General features: G+C 44.0%; 1 protein-coding gene across 4 annotated transcripts in view; it reads right to left on the reverse strand.

Moving 5' to 3' along the window:
- PARD3B (par-3 family cell polarity regulator beta) overlaps window positions 1-14,036 on the reverse strand; it is a 1,834,390-nt gene that overhangs the window by 1,243,690 nt on the left and 576,664 nt on the right. For all 4 annotated transcript variants that reach the window (XM_033945029.1, XM_033945028.1, XM_033945030.1 and 1 more), the window contains one exon: window positions 6,940-7,049. In XM_033945029.1, coding sequence (XP_033800920.1) covers window positions 6,940-7,049 — 110 coding nt within the window. The remainder of the gene's footprint in view (window positions 1-6,939; window positions 7,050-14,036) is intronic.

Consider the following 14,036-nt stretch of genomic DNA (forward strand, 5'->3'; position numbering starts at 1 on the left):
TGTGTCAGTAATAAGATTTTGAATTTAACCTTGCTCTCAATCAGGAGCCAGTGTAACTCCTACAGTAGCGGGGTGGCACTTGGCTGTCTCGTTTTACCTAGTAGAAACCTAGCTGCAGCGTTTTGTACTATTTGGATCTGTCTAATCATGTATTTTCGTAAACCCAGGAGGGTTGCATTAGAGTAGTCAAAAATTGTTAAAAATGCTACAGAGATGTAGATGTCATGCAGGTAACTGTATGGAAATGGGTCATAGATATCGAGCAGTGAGGAGAATGTGTGTGTTTTCAGCACCTTCCTGAATTGGAAGTAGGTGGGCGTTTGTTGCATGCTCCCCGGGAGGCTGTTCCAAATTCTGGGACCCTGGAACTCAAAGATGGTCTCAAAGAGAGCCTTCCTTCAAACCTGGTGGGCGGAGGGGGGAGGTGGTAGTTTCCAGTGTTGGGCTTGTCCTCAAGTTGTGGGAGGATTGTGTGATTTGGATGGCGGATGTGAGTCCAGCTGAGATATTTCCAAATATGGCTTTGTATACCATGCATGCAACTTTGAATTGGACCCTGCTTCTGAATAGCAGCCAGTGTAGTTCCTTAAGTAGAGATGTTGCCCTCTCATGTTTGATCTTGTATAAGATTAGCCTCGCTGCTGTATTTTGGAGTAATTGTAGTCTGTTAAGGTTTTTCTCGGCAATGCAGCAGTAGAGGGAGTTACAGTAATCAAGATAGGGAAGGAGGACCGCTTGGGGCACCATCCTGAAGTTTGTAGGGCTCAAGGCTGATCCAGTCCTGAGCTGCCTTAGGCGGAAGAAGAACTTCTAGACCAGTGAGCCGACCTGGTCTCTCATGATTAGGTCCAAGTTGAAGAAAACTCAAAAACTTTAGATCTGCTTATGGTCATCTTCTCTCCTGAAGTAAGGGTGAACTCTTGGTGTGGCAGAGGATTTTGGTTGCCAAACGAGAGCAACTAGAAATGCAGCATATCAAATCCCAATACCCCCTTACTAAACTAAAAATGAAATTATTACCTTTGTTTTCTGGTGATTTTATCTTTCTATTTATCTTGTTCCACATCTCTGGTTCTGCTTCCCTGAACAATATTTACTCTTTCTTTTTTGTCTCCTCTTCCTGCCCTATATCCATTTTTTTTGCTCATTTTGAAATCTTTCTAGGGTTTTTTTTTTTGGGGGGAAGGGTGTCGGGGTTCACTGGACTACTAAGTCTTTGGCTAGGATTGGGTCTACTGGACTACCAGTGCTTTTTGTGAGTAGGGTTAGGAATGGGTCCTCAAGTCTACCAGGGAATTTTTTTTTAAGGGCAGTGAGTGAAGACCACTGGTTTAGACAGTAATAAAATATGAAGAAACAACTATATTGAAGCTCTACATATCTCTTCATTGGAAGTTAAATGAAGCTAAATGCTATTCTATTTGTCTTTTCAGTTGTTCGATACTACTATCTAGAAGGGGACAATGTCCCAGTTATATGCTCAGTTGGTTATTTTACTATTTCAGGTACTGATTATTTGTTCTTGTATTGGTTTTGTTGTTCTTATGACTCAAAAATTTACTAATAAAGAATATTTGAACTTGAAAAAGTAAAGTCAAAACTGGTAAACCTTGTGGAACCCTCAAAGTTTGCCTTCAAAAAGAATTTAAATTAACACCTTTTACACACTATCTTCTTCTTTTGTGTGTGTGTGTAAATTAATATTCTTACTCTTATTATTGTTCCTTAATGTTTTTTGTTTAATTTTATGGAATATTAATAAAATTTCCTTGACTTAAAAAAAAGCAGTAAACCAACTCAGCACATCCCCCCCCTCCCACAGCACTTAGTCTATTCAACATTACATTGTGATCTATTGAAGCAAAATCAGTAGATATATTTATCTAATTAATTATTTATATACCATTTATATCCTAAGTGGTTTACATTCAGGTATTTTATTGTATTTCCCTATCTGTTCCGGCAGGCTCAAACTCTATCTAGTGTACCTGGGGCAATGAGGGGATTAAATGACTTTCTCAGGGTCACAAGGCACAGCAAGGGATTTGAACCCACAGCCTCAGGGTACTGAGGCTGTAACTCTAGCCCCTGCACCACAGTGTACGATTTCCAGAGCTCTTAATCTTTATAATTTTCAAAACCAAAATGAATAATAGACTTTCCACGCTGTGGAGTGGGTAGAAACCATGCTGAGTTGTATGTAAACAGTCCTTAGGAAATATATACAGTAGTCAGAAAATTGTTGGTATACTGCTAACTACAACAATTTAGCCTGCCATAGAATAGTTTCCAATGGATGATAATATTCAACTTCACTAAGATCCACATTAGATGCTTTTGGTACTGGTGTCAATATACTATTAAGAAGCTGACTAGGATAAAAACCTTAAAATCAAATTAACAAATTCCCCCCCCCCACACACACACACACGTTTACTAAACCGCGATAACGGTTATTAGCACAGGGAGCTGCGCTGAATGTTGCGCGCTTCTCCCTGCTCCCAATGCTCATAGTAACTCTATGAGTGTTGGAAGCAGCATGGAGTTCAGCGCAGCTACCTACGCTAATAACCGTTATCGTGGTTAGTTAAAGGGGGGGGTTAGTCAACCATTGTAGCATTTCTGATGGAATCAATCATAACAACAAAGCAGGACAAACATCTAAAACACAAGATTTATATGAAAATCATAATAACATTTTTGATACTTGCTGTTCTTTAACTAAAGTAAATGTATCCCAATGCAAATCCCCATGAATTCCTGTCTCCTTATTTAGAATACAGTGGTGCCTCACACAACGAACTTAATTGGTTCCAGGAGCAAGTTTGTTATGCGAAAAGTTCGTTATGTGAAACGCGTTTTCCCATAACAATACATGTTAAAAAAAATAATTCGTTCTGTAGCATAAAATATGCTAAGATGACATAAAAAAAGATAAATTTATCTTGTTAGAGCTGGTGTTAGACACAACTGGGGACTGCAAAGTCCAGGCAGAGGCTTACGGCTCTCTTTGACCAGGGGGGACAGTTGCCCTAGTTGCACTACCCTAACCCTATTCCTGCTATGTGTGACTGTGGTATTCTGTTAGCATGATATAGAGGGGATATATGTGAAGGGGAGGGGAGACAGGGGTTTTGTTGATCCTTGCTGTGTATTATAATCACCCCCCACATACTCCCCAGTACCTTTTTAATCATCCCCCCTCGGTACCTTTTTTAATTCCTCCCATCTTTCCCAGCCAGTGGCGTACAGGCCAGAAGCGCAGAGATCAGGAGCAATTCCTCTGCACGCCTGTGTGGGCCCATGCCGATCTCCGAATGGCTGCAGTTAGTTCTTGTGAGTCCCGCGAGAGCTGGCTGCAGTTAGTTCTTGTGAGTCCCGCGAGAGCTGACTGCAGCCATTCAGAGATCAGCGCAGGCCCAGGCAGTAGCACAGAAGGCTTGCTCTTGATCTCTGCGCTTCTGGCTGGGAAATTTGCTAGACCACCACGAGTGAGCGGGTGAGATTAAAGTTGCAGCAGTGGTGGCTTTTTTAAAAAAATATGTGGCGGCGGGGGGAGGTTTAAAAATATGCGGTGGCGGCAGAGGCTTAAAAATATGCAGCAGCGGCGGCAGGGGGGTTTAAAATATGTAGCGCCACTGCACAGGGAGCCAGGCAGAGAGAGGGCAGTTAAGGATGCAGCTCGGGCGACTTCGTTGTGTGAAACGAAGTTCATTGTGGGAAGCAAGACCTGAAGTTCGTTGTGCGCAGCGTTCGCTGTGCGAGGCGTCCGTTATGCGAGGCACCACTGTACCATAATCTGGTAATTCTATTGGGGCCAAAGCCTTAAAAGATAATCAAATATTCTCCACTTTGGATTTAAAAAAATCCCATAAACACACAAGCTGAAGGTACAAATTTGGGGGGTAAAGAATTAATAGGATCAATTTTAGTCAAGTCTGAAAAAAAATTAAAAAATTGCTCTAATTTCATTATATGACTAATTATTTTCTTAGGTACACTGTGGCCTTGCCTTTATGCTTCCTCATCCATACTGAAACCAATGGTTCAGGATTCAGAGCTCAAGGAGCTAGTGGGCATTTGTTATATGCTCCACATCCTTAAGAGGAAAAGCTGTGGCTCACTGGTTGAGCTGCTACCTCTGCACCCAGAGGTTGTGAGATCAAATTCCAGTGCTGCTCCTTGTGACCCTAGGCTAGTCACGTAATCCTCCAGTGTCCACCACTTTGAATGTCAACTTTGAAATGCCAAAGCGACAAAAAAGTGGTGTACACGTCCCCATTCCTCTTTCCCTATATAAAAGGGTTTTTTTTTTTGTACTTTGTTCATTCCTTTACCTTTTCCTTTCAAGGCAATAGAGGACCACCTCAGAGTAAATTACACTTCTCCCTCGGTATTCACAGGGGATAGGGCCAGAGCCAGACCGCGAATGGAGAAAAACTGCAAATATCTTCTCATCCGGCTCTGACCCACCCCCGGCTCCCTCCCGCCTTCCCCCCGGCATCCTGGCCTTACCTGGTGGTCTAACAGGCTTTCGGGGCAGGAGCGATCTTCCTACGCTCCTACCCCATGCAGATCACCAATAGGAAATGACTGCCGTGAGTTCCTGTAGTCTCTTGAGACTACAGCGGGAGCTCACGACAGCCATTTCCTATTGGCGATCTACACGGAGCAGGAAGATCGCACCTGCCTCGAAAGCTTGCTAGACCACCAGGTAAGGTTGGGATGCCAGGAGGAAGACGGGAGAGAGGTGGGAATATGATAAAATATTGGGTTCCTCCCCCTTAAAAAAAAAAATTGCAAATTTGTGAAACCGCGAGTGTGGAAATTGCGAATGGGGAGCGGGAAGTATAAAGCTTTAAGCTACAGAAAATTTTATCTATAATCACCTGATGTGAAATGTCTATTTACAAACTGTTTTGATGTGCAATTCTATAACTTAATTGCTTGAGTGTGGTTATACATACCAAGTGGTTTTACACGTACTGTACATCTCAAGAAACATAGGGCTTGATTCACAAAGCAAACCGATCGTGTATCGATCGGTTTGCAACCCCTTAACGACCAAATTTCCCTCCGGCCTGATTCACTTACCTCTCCTGCGATCCGCTTCCATTCCGTGCATGCAAATGAGGGGAAACGCATGCAAAGGGATGCGATTCACCAAAGAAATTTTGTGCTGGCCGATCAACGCAAGAAGCGACTACTGGGGACCAGTCGAAAACGTCTTTCCGACTCTCCTGCTCTATTGAAGCCGTCTTCTGCCATCCTGCTTTCTGCCCTGTCTGTCCCAATCTCCTGCTACCCCTACGCTAAACTACTGTGACTCAAAAAAAACCCCAAAAAAACCCAAATCCTTGACAGAGTTTAATCCTATCAGTTACGGTTTGTCTTACAGTTTATTTAAGTACTGGTGCCCCGACTCTCCCGCTGTTCCGAACAGCTACCTGCTCCGAACGTCTGCCTGCCTCGTCTTTCCAACCCTTCCCCGCAGTGCAAGCCCGTGGTTTTAACCCATAGGCTTAAGCAGGTTAAAACCACAGGCTCCAAATATCTTTTCTCTGAAACCTGCCGGTTATTCTTTCACTTTGGGCTCAGTTTAAGGAAATCCCTTCTGGCTTTCTCCGCTATTACATCCAGACACCTGTGCACATTCCCCTTCCCACTGCCCTAGAAAAAAAGAATCTCTGCTGGCCTGGAGGTCCAGCAGATCGGGCCCGATCGGGCAGATTCGTGAATCTAGCACATAATTTTTCACAAGAACTTATTGGGGGTAGTTATCTATAGGTTGTCTAAAGTTAAGTGCTGGGTGCTAAGTGTGAATTCTTTATCAGTTATTATACACATATATAATTGTTAACGAATACTAACAAAATTGAAAGTTAACATTTGCTCACTGGCTGTTATAAGGCTTGGGTCTAACTGTTGACTTATGTAATAGTTCACAATATTCTATAACCAGTAAGCATGAGTGCTGGACACACCCCTAACCTTCTATGGCCCTCCCAGGTCCATACCTTGTTGTGTGCTATGGATTTTGTACACTCAATTTGTCAAATATGAGGGAAGTTAGGCGTGTAACTTTAAATTAATGCCAATTAACACCAATTAAAACTGTAACTGGCACTTTTCTATAACTTGCACACACAACTTTCTGTTCTAAGAATCAAATTAAGTGCTCAAGTTTATAGAATTTGGAGGGTAAAACACTTCTAAAACATGTTTCTATTTGAGACTCCCATAAATATTACAGACAGCATAATATAATTTCCATCTCTGAAAAGTGTAAAATACAAGTTGACTCACAGCAAATCATTCAATTGACAAACTACAAAAAGCTGGAATTCACTTCTCATATAGATTCATATTACTACTATGCATGCTCTGTTTTGCAAAAATCTGAAAACGCGGCTTTTCAACAATCTTGCTGGTTTAGTTTGACCTTGATTTTGCCCAGTATGTTTATCTTTGTATAATGAAAATGCTGTTTTAACCCGCTATTTTAGAATTCTATGTTAGGAACTTAAACTGCTTTTGATTTTGTATGTTTACTTTTGTGTAGTCATAATGCTGTTTGCAACCTGACTCGAACTCCACTTGGTGAGAATTTAGCAGGATATAAGATTACATATAACATAACACAACACCCATTCAATAATCATGTTCACAAAATGGTAAAAGGGCATTATAGAATCCTTAACTCAATAAAGAATTTATATAATAACATCCATTCCCCTTCATATTATGCACATGTATTCTTTATATACTGCAATAATATACTGAAACATAAAAAAGAAATTAAGACCCAGACTGGTATAATAATTTCTTAAATGTGAAATCAATCCCATGAAAAACTAAAACATTATTTTAGCTCGTCACACAAGTAAGAAAGCAAAACATTCATTTCCTTTCCCAAAATGTGAACCACAGGTTACTTACTGCTGCAATTAATTTCAGACTCTGGTCAACGGGGTGTGAAGCACCTGGATGGTAGTCAGCAGGTAGCCCCACTGCTGGGTCACTGCTCCTTCTAACTAACAGTGGTGTGCCTAGAAAATAAAATACAGGGTCAAGGGTCAAGAGAGCCTTGGGGAAAAGTATATGACACAAAGCAATTTCATTTAAATGACTTACAGCCTGCTTTTTCACGCAAGCCAATTCATTTCTGTGTTCAAATATGTGCCTGTAAAATTATTTAATCTAATGCTATTATATTACTTGCTATAGATTGATATGCCCAAATAATAATTAAAACAAAAAAAAATGGAAATGCCTTATACTGTACATGAAGAATTACAACATTCAGATGTAGACCCATATACAAATGGCAAAATGGAAAAATTATTCAAAATGAATAAATGTAAAAAAACATGGTTAAAAAAATATTTCCAAAATTATGTAAATCTAATAGGGACACAACCAGACCTGTTAGCAAGCAATAATTAAGCAAATAAAAATGATGATGATTTAGGAGCTTAGTGTGTTCAGAGTAATAGACTGTAATAGACATAGAAATTCAATACAAGTAAAAACACAATTTTGATATAATATCAAAGCTAAGGCACAAAGGGGTTGATTTATTAACACATGGTAATCTGTTCTACAATTATCACAGATTACCATGTCTCTTAATTGCCAACAGTCCCATTATTCCTCATGGGGCCCATTAAAGTCAAATGAAATAACTCACGTTAAGAGCAGAATGGGTTACTGCCTTTATCAGAGACTCTTTGCTTCTGTAAAACTACTCCTCTTGACAGTACCGTATTTTCACGCAGATAACGTGCACCCGTGTAAAACGCGCACACGGGTATAGCGCGCAGAAACCACGATTTTATGTACAAAAACTTTTGTATACCGCGCTCACGGGTATACCGCGCATGCTGCCCGACTGTCCTTTCGCCCGCCTCGACTCTCCTCTGGCCACCCCGACTCTCCTTTCGCCCTCCCCGACTCTCCGTGCGCTGTCCCGACTATCCGTTCACCCTCCCTGACTTTCCGTGCACTGCCCCGACTCTCCGTGCGCTGTCCCGACTCTCCGTTCACCCGCCCTGACTTTCCGTGCACTGCCCCGACTCTCCGTGCGCTGTCCCGACTCTCCGTTCACCCGCCCTGACTTTCCGTGCCTGTCCCCCTTGAAGTCCTGTCCCCCCTTTAAGGTCTGCCTGTCCCCCTTGAAGGTCTGTCCCCATCCTGAAAGCCTGATGCCCCCCCCCGACGTCCGATACATCCCCCCCCGGCAGGACCACTCGCACCCCCACCCCGAAGGACCGCCGACTCCCCGACAATATTGGGCCAGAAGGGAGCCCAAACCCTCCTGGCCACGGCGACCCCCTACCCCCACCCAGCACTACATTACGGGCAGGAGGGATCCCAGGCCCTCCTGCCCTCGACGCAAACCCCCCTCCCTCCAACGACCGCCCCCCCAAGAACCTCCGACCGCCCCCCCAGCCGACCCGCGACCCCCCTGGCCGACCCCCACGACACCCCCACCCGCCTTCCCCGTACCTTTGTGTAGTTGGGACAGACGGGAGCCAAACCCGCCTGTTCGGCAGGCAGCCAACGACGGAATGAGGCCGGATTGGCCCATCCGTCCCAAAGCTCCGCCTACTGGTGGGGCCTAAGGCGCGTGGGCCAATCAGAATAGGCCCTGGAGCCTTAGGTCCCACCTGGGGGCGCGGCCTGAGGCACATGGTCGGGTTGGGCCCATGTGCCTCAGGCCGTGCCCCCAGGTGGGACCTAAGGCTCCAGGGCCTATTCTGATTGGCCCACGCGCCTTAGGCCCCACCAGTAGGCGGAGCTTTGGGACGGATGGGTCAATCTGGCCTCATTCCATCGTTGGCTGCCTGCCAGACAGGTGGGTTTGGCTCTCGTCTGTCCGGCCAACTACCAAAGGTACGGGGAAGGGGGGTGGGGGGGTCGTGGGGGTCGGCCAGGGGGGTCGCGGGTTGGCTGGGGGGGCGGTCGGAGGTTCTTGGGGGGGGCGGTCGTTGGAGGGAGGGGGGTTTGCGTCGAGGGCAGGAGGGCCTGGGATCCCTCCTGCCCGTAATGTAGTGCGGGGTGGGGGTAGGGGGTCGCAGTGGCCAGGAGGGTTTGGGCTCCCTCCTGGCCCGATATTGTCGGGGAGTTGGGGAGTCGGCCGGGCAAGAGGGCTTGGGCTCCCTCTTGCTCCGATCGTGGATGCGGGTGCGGGTGGGAGCGCGTGCGAGCGGTCGTTCGGGGTGGGGGTGCGAGCGGTCCTGCTGGGGGGGTGAATCGGGCGTCGGGCGGGGTGGGAACTATGTAAAAAAATTTTTGTATACCGCGCTCACGCGTATAACGCGCGAGGGGTATGCGCGGTAGGTAAAAACACGTATAACGCGCACGTTATATGCGTGAAAATACGGTATATGCTTACTACAGGAGACCCTTCAAGATAGTCTCCACACCCACACAGCAAACTGAACCTTGACCTACCCATTCTTCCCTCTATCCACCCACACCTAGGCAAACATTACATATATCGACACCTTCTAATCATCACTAACAAACTCCAGTTGCTACCCTACCAAAACCCTATGTCCTAAATCTGACCACCATTCCCTCTCAAAACTACATTGCCTTCATGATACCAAAGCCACAATCTGTGCTGTCCTATTTAATGCCAATTGCTCTCCTTACCAGCATGTATTTCCCCATACCAGTCATCACAGGCCAGGGTAGATATGGTGACCTCTGTCACCTTCCCCACAGGAAATCCTTACCACACAGACCCTGATACCTTAGGCCTATCCCTATCACCCTATCCTCACCCACACCCAGTAACCTCAAAATGGCACTGGTAAACGCAAGATCTGTAAACAACAAAGATACAATTTTAAATTACCTCCTCATAGACAATAACTTGGACTTCTTCCTAATTACCGAAACCTGGCTCAAAGACAATGATGGGACTACCCTGGGTATTCTATGCCCTCCAGGATACCAAGTAATAGCTTGCTTATGCATCAACACTAGAGGTGGAGGTGTAGCTGCCATCATAAAGTCCAACCTCAACCCAAGACTGATAGACACCATCATACCTTCTTGGTGGGCCATAACAGAGACCTAACCTTCGCTTTGAGCACCATACTCTCCAAAGACTATCTTAGATGACCTATTATCCGTCCTTAGCAAACTGTTCCTCACATACAACCAAATCATTATACCTGGAGACTTCAACTTCACAAGCTACCCACACAACACTGGAGCCCCAGCAGATTTCATCACTTCATTGTCAGACCTAGGCTTCCAACAAATGGTCTGCTCACCAATTCACTCTTCAGGCCACATCTTAGACCTAATCTTTACTCAAAAAGACACTGCACTCAACACACAAACCCCAGCCTGCACCACCAAACCAATACCCTGGTTTGATCACCATTTGTTCACATTTAACCATACCTACATAACAAAGCAACTGTCAACCAGGAAACAACCCCAACATAAGATGATGTACAACAACAATGCAATCAGCCTAGAAAATCTCTCCATAGGCCTTTCTAACCTAGCAGGATCATCAAAATCAAACTCTCAATTTGTTGATGAAGCTGTTATGGACTGGCACACTGAGGTAAAAACCCTATATGAAGGGCTAGTCCCAGTCAAAGAAATCAAATACTACTCGCAAATATTCCTCTCCCTGGTTTACTGACAACTTAAGAACTAAGAAAAGAGAACTAAGGTGAGTGGAAAGGAAATGGTATAAATCCAGTCTTAACAGTGACAAGTTCAAATGGAAGGAACTACATGAAGAATATAAAAAAGCCACCCTAGAGGCTAAAAATAAGTACTATGCTGAACAACTATCAAAGACTTGCAAGATCAAAAAATATTTTCAAACTAACAAAAAAGATACTCACAACATCACAAGGAGACAATCAGTACCTTAACACTGAACTCGACAGCAAAACATTTAGACTACTTTGCTGACAAAGTAGAGAAAATATGGTCTCACCTTGATTCTACCACACTGCAGACATTGTCCCTCCTCCCATGACAAAGAAATTAAAACCACAGCTGGAAACCTAACTAACTTCAAAACAGTCACCCGTGATGGCATCGCTGAAATACTAGACACAATTTACCCTCTTCTGGCTCCAACCAGGTCCCCTGTCCACCATATCTCCTAATGGCGGTGAAAGATGTCTTTGTTGACTCTATCCTTACTCTCATCAACACCTCACTACAAACAGGCATAGTGCCCATAAAATGGAAGTCGACGGTTTTCAGGCCAATCTTGAAAAAAAACAACACTTGACCCTAATGTGCCCGGCAACTTTGGACCTGTCTCCAACCTACCCTTTGTCTCCAAGATCTTGGAGAAAACTGTGTTAAACCAATTACTCTCCTTCATCGATGAACAAGGAGCCCTATCCGCCTTCCAATCAGTATTCAGGAAATGCCACAGTACTGAAATTGTCCTCCTAGACCTGTCTCCAAACTATCCTTGTAGCATGATATGATTTATTCTGCTTGGAGTTAAAATATAAAGTTATTGCCCGACCCAAGTAATGATCAGTTTTGATGGATTTAAAGTAAAGTGTATTTCTAACTTGGTTTCTGAGCCAGCACTGCCATCTTATCCAGGTTTTGTATTAAATGCATCTATTCAATGGAGAACAAAAAGACAGCCAGGGTGGATACCAGTGCTAAACAGAACTTTAATTCACCATAATAGAAGGTATATCAGTGGAAAATAAAAGAATGGCTGGGTGTGCCAGTAAAAATAAATACCCCTCCCCCCCAAGTCTGCAAAAACAATGCACACCATTTTAAGCCACTCAGACAGAGATAAGAACATTCAATCAGAGGACATCATCCACCTGGAAACAGAGGGAAAGACTGGACTGCTCTGTGATTGGATGTGATGCCAGCCTAAGGGAGGAGACATAGCCCCTGAGTTCCTGCCTTGGGACTGGACAATTGTTCCTGGGTTCTTGCCTCATGGGACCAGTTTTCAATCCACCAACATTTATAAAACCAGAAGATTCATCCATGCTCTCTCTCTTTCCCTTGGACCAGTGCTGGAACAATGTCTCTCTCTCTCTTCAGCCCATCACTGAAACATGTGCCTAACTGTACCATGTGGTCTCCTCTCCAACTAAAGGACTTTCCAACCTGCAAGGCCTGCATCATTGTGAGTAACTTTTGAAACCATGTAAATTAATCATTCTACTTTAGCAATATCTTGTGGTACATTCTTTCTTGTTAAAAGATCCTATCTGTAACCTGTTCTACCTGCCAGATTTTATAAATCCTGCTCTTTAAGAAATAAAATTCTAGTTTGATTGCAAATGCTTTGACTCTCGGTCCTTTTATACTGAACTAAGTTTTAACAGGTAGAGCTATATTTTCCCCAAATTAATATATCTTTATAAAATATATTCCTCTCTTTGAGGGCGATATATTTTATTGGTGGAGATTTATCCTAATAATCAATCCATTAACACCCTCTGTGAGGCCCAAGGCATCGGCACTTCGCTCTGTGAGGCCTGAATCTCTGTCGGCACATCTTCAGGCAGCCTGTGCGGGTTCTGAAGGCTCCCCTCTACCGTGGTCCTGCCCTTGATGATGTCATTTCCTCTTTTGTCATAGGCCGGACCACTGGAGAGTGAAACCTGGAGAGCCGGCAGCTGGTTGCCAATTATTGGAATTGGCGTCATTGAGGTACAATGGGAAGAGAATGAGAAGTGCTGGCTGGGGACAATAAGGGTGAAATGCTCGGAAGGGTAGAGTGGAAAGAGGGTATGATATGCTGACTTGAAGGGACAAGGATAGGAGAGATGCAGGCTGGGAGGGAACAGAGGCGAGAGAGATGCTGGCTGGGAGGGAACCGGGGCGAGAGAGATGCTGGCTGGGAGGGAACAGGGGTGAGAGAGATGCTGGCTAGGAGAGAACAGGGGAAGAGAGATGCTAGCTTGGGGGGACAGGGGTGATAAACATGTTGGCTCTTGGGGAAAGCTATTTGGTGTGTGTGTGTGTGTGGGGGGGTTTGTTGGTTCACAATGTAGCCTAAGTTTCAGTTGTATAAATGCTGTCTCCAACTCCAGAGATATAGAGAGAGTTTTTCACTGTTCAATTTTATACTGTCTGCTAGAAGAAAGTCACTAAAGCCCCCTTTTATCAAGCCACAGTAGAGTGTTTAGCACTGGCTGGCGAGGTAAATGCACATTCTTTCAATGCCTATGTGCGTTAGAGCATTTACCTTGCCAGTAGAGTAGGGGAAGCAAGGTGACCCAAAGCCCTTACTAAATGGCTCAACAAAAATTTGTCAAACACCAATTCACTCACCTATATCAATGTCCACATTTATGTGTGCTTTTAAATAAATTATTTATTTACCTTTATTGTTATCTCTAAATTTAAAAGCAAAAAGACATTTAAAGAAATTGATTAGTAGCAATTTAAGGTCTCTTGTCAAACTCTGGGAACAATTAGATCACTTCCTGTATCTTTCTGATTATTAAAGGAATTTTCAAACATACCATGATAGGCTATCTATCCACTTTATATCCCTTGAATTCCAAAGGAAAGATCTCTAACACAATGCAAGCACTACCATGAGCATTAGAAGTAATTTAGACACTGATAACATACTCCACATCATCCATTTTTTACACACTGGTCATTTTTTCCTTCTCCTGATTTGAGTGCCATTCTCTGAAAGGCACTCATAACATACTCTCCAGACACACAGGGCTCCTTTTACGAAGGGTTTTTAGGGTTTTAGCGCACGCACAAAATTATTGCGCACTCTAGCGTGTGGTAGCCAAAAATCTACCGAATCAAACCGAAAATCTACCAAATCAAACCGAAAATCTACCGAAAAGCTACCACCTCCTAAAAAGAAAGCGGTAGTGACTAGCGTGCTCGGGAATTTAGCACATCTTTGTAAAAGGAGCCCACAGTCTTTCCCGTATTTGGTTTAAGCATTTTTATCTGTGTTACAGATCACTTTAACAAAAATCCCAAAAGTCATACAAAAGAAAAACTAAGCGCTCCTTTTACTAAGCTGT

The sequence above is a fragment of the Geotrypetes seraphini genome, chromosome 5 (genome assembly GCF_902459505.1).
Source record: "Geotrypetes seraphini chromosome 5, aGeoSer1.1, whole genome shotgun sequence".
In the NCBI taxonomy this organism is placed as follows: Eukaryota; Metazoa; Chordata; class Amphibia; order Gymnophiona; family Dermophiidae; genus Geotrypetes; species Geotrypetes seraphini.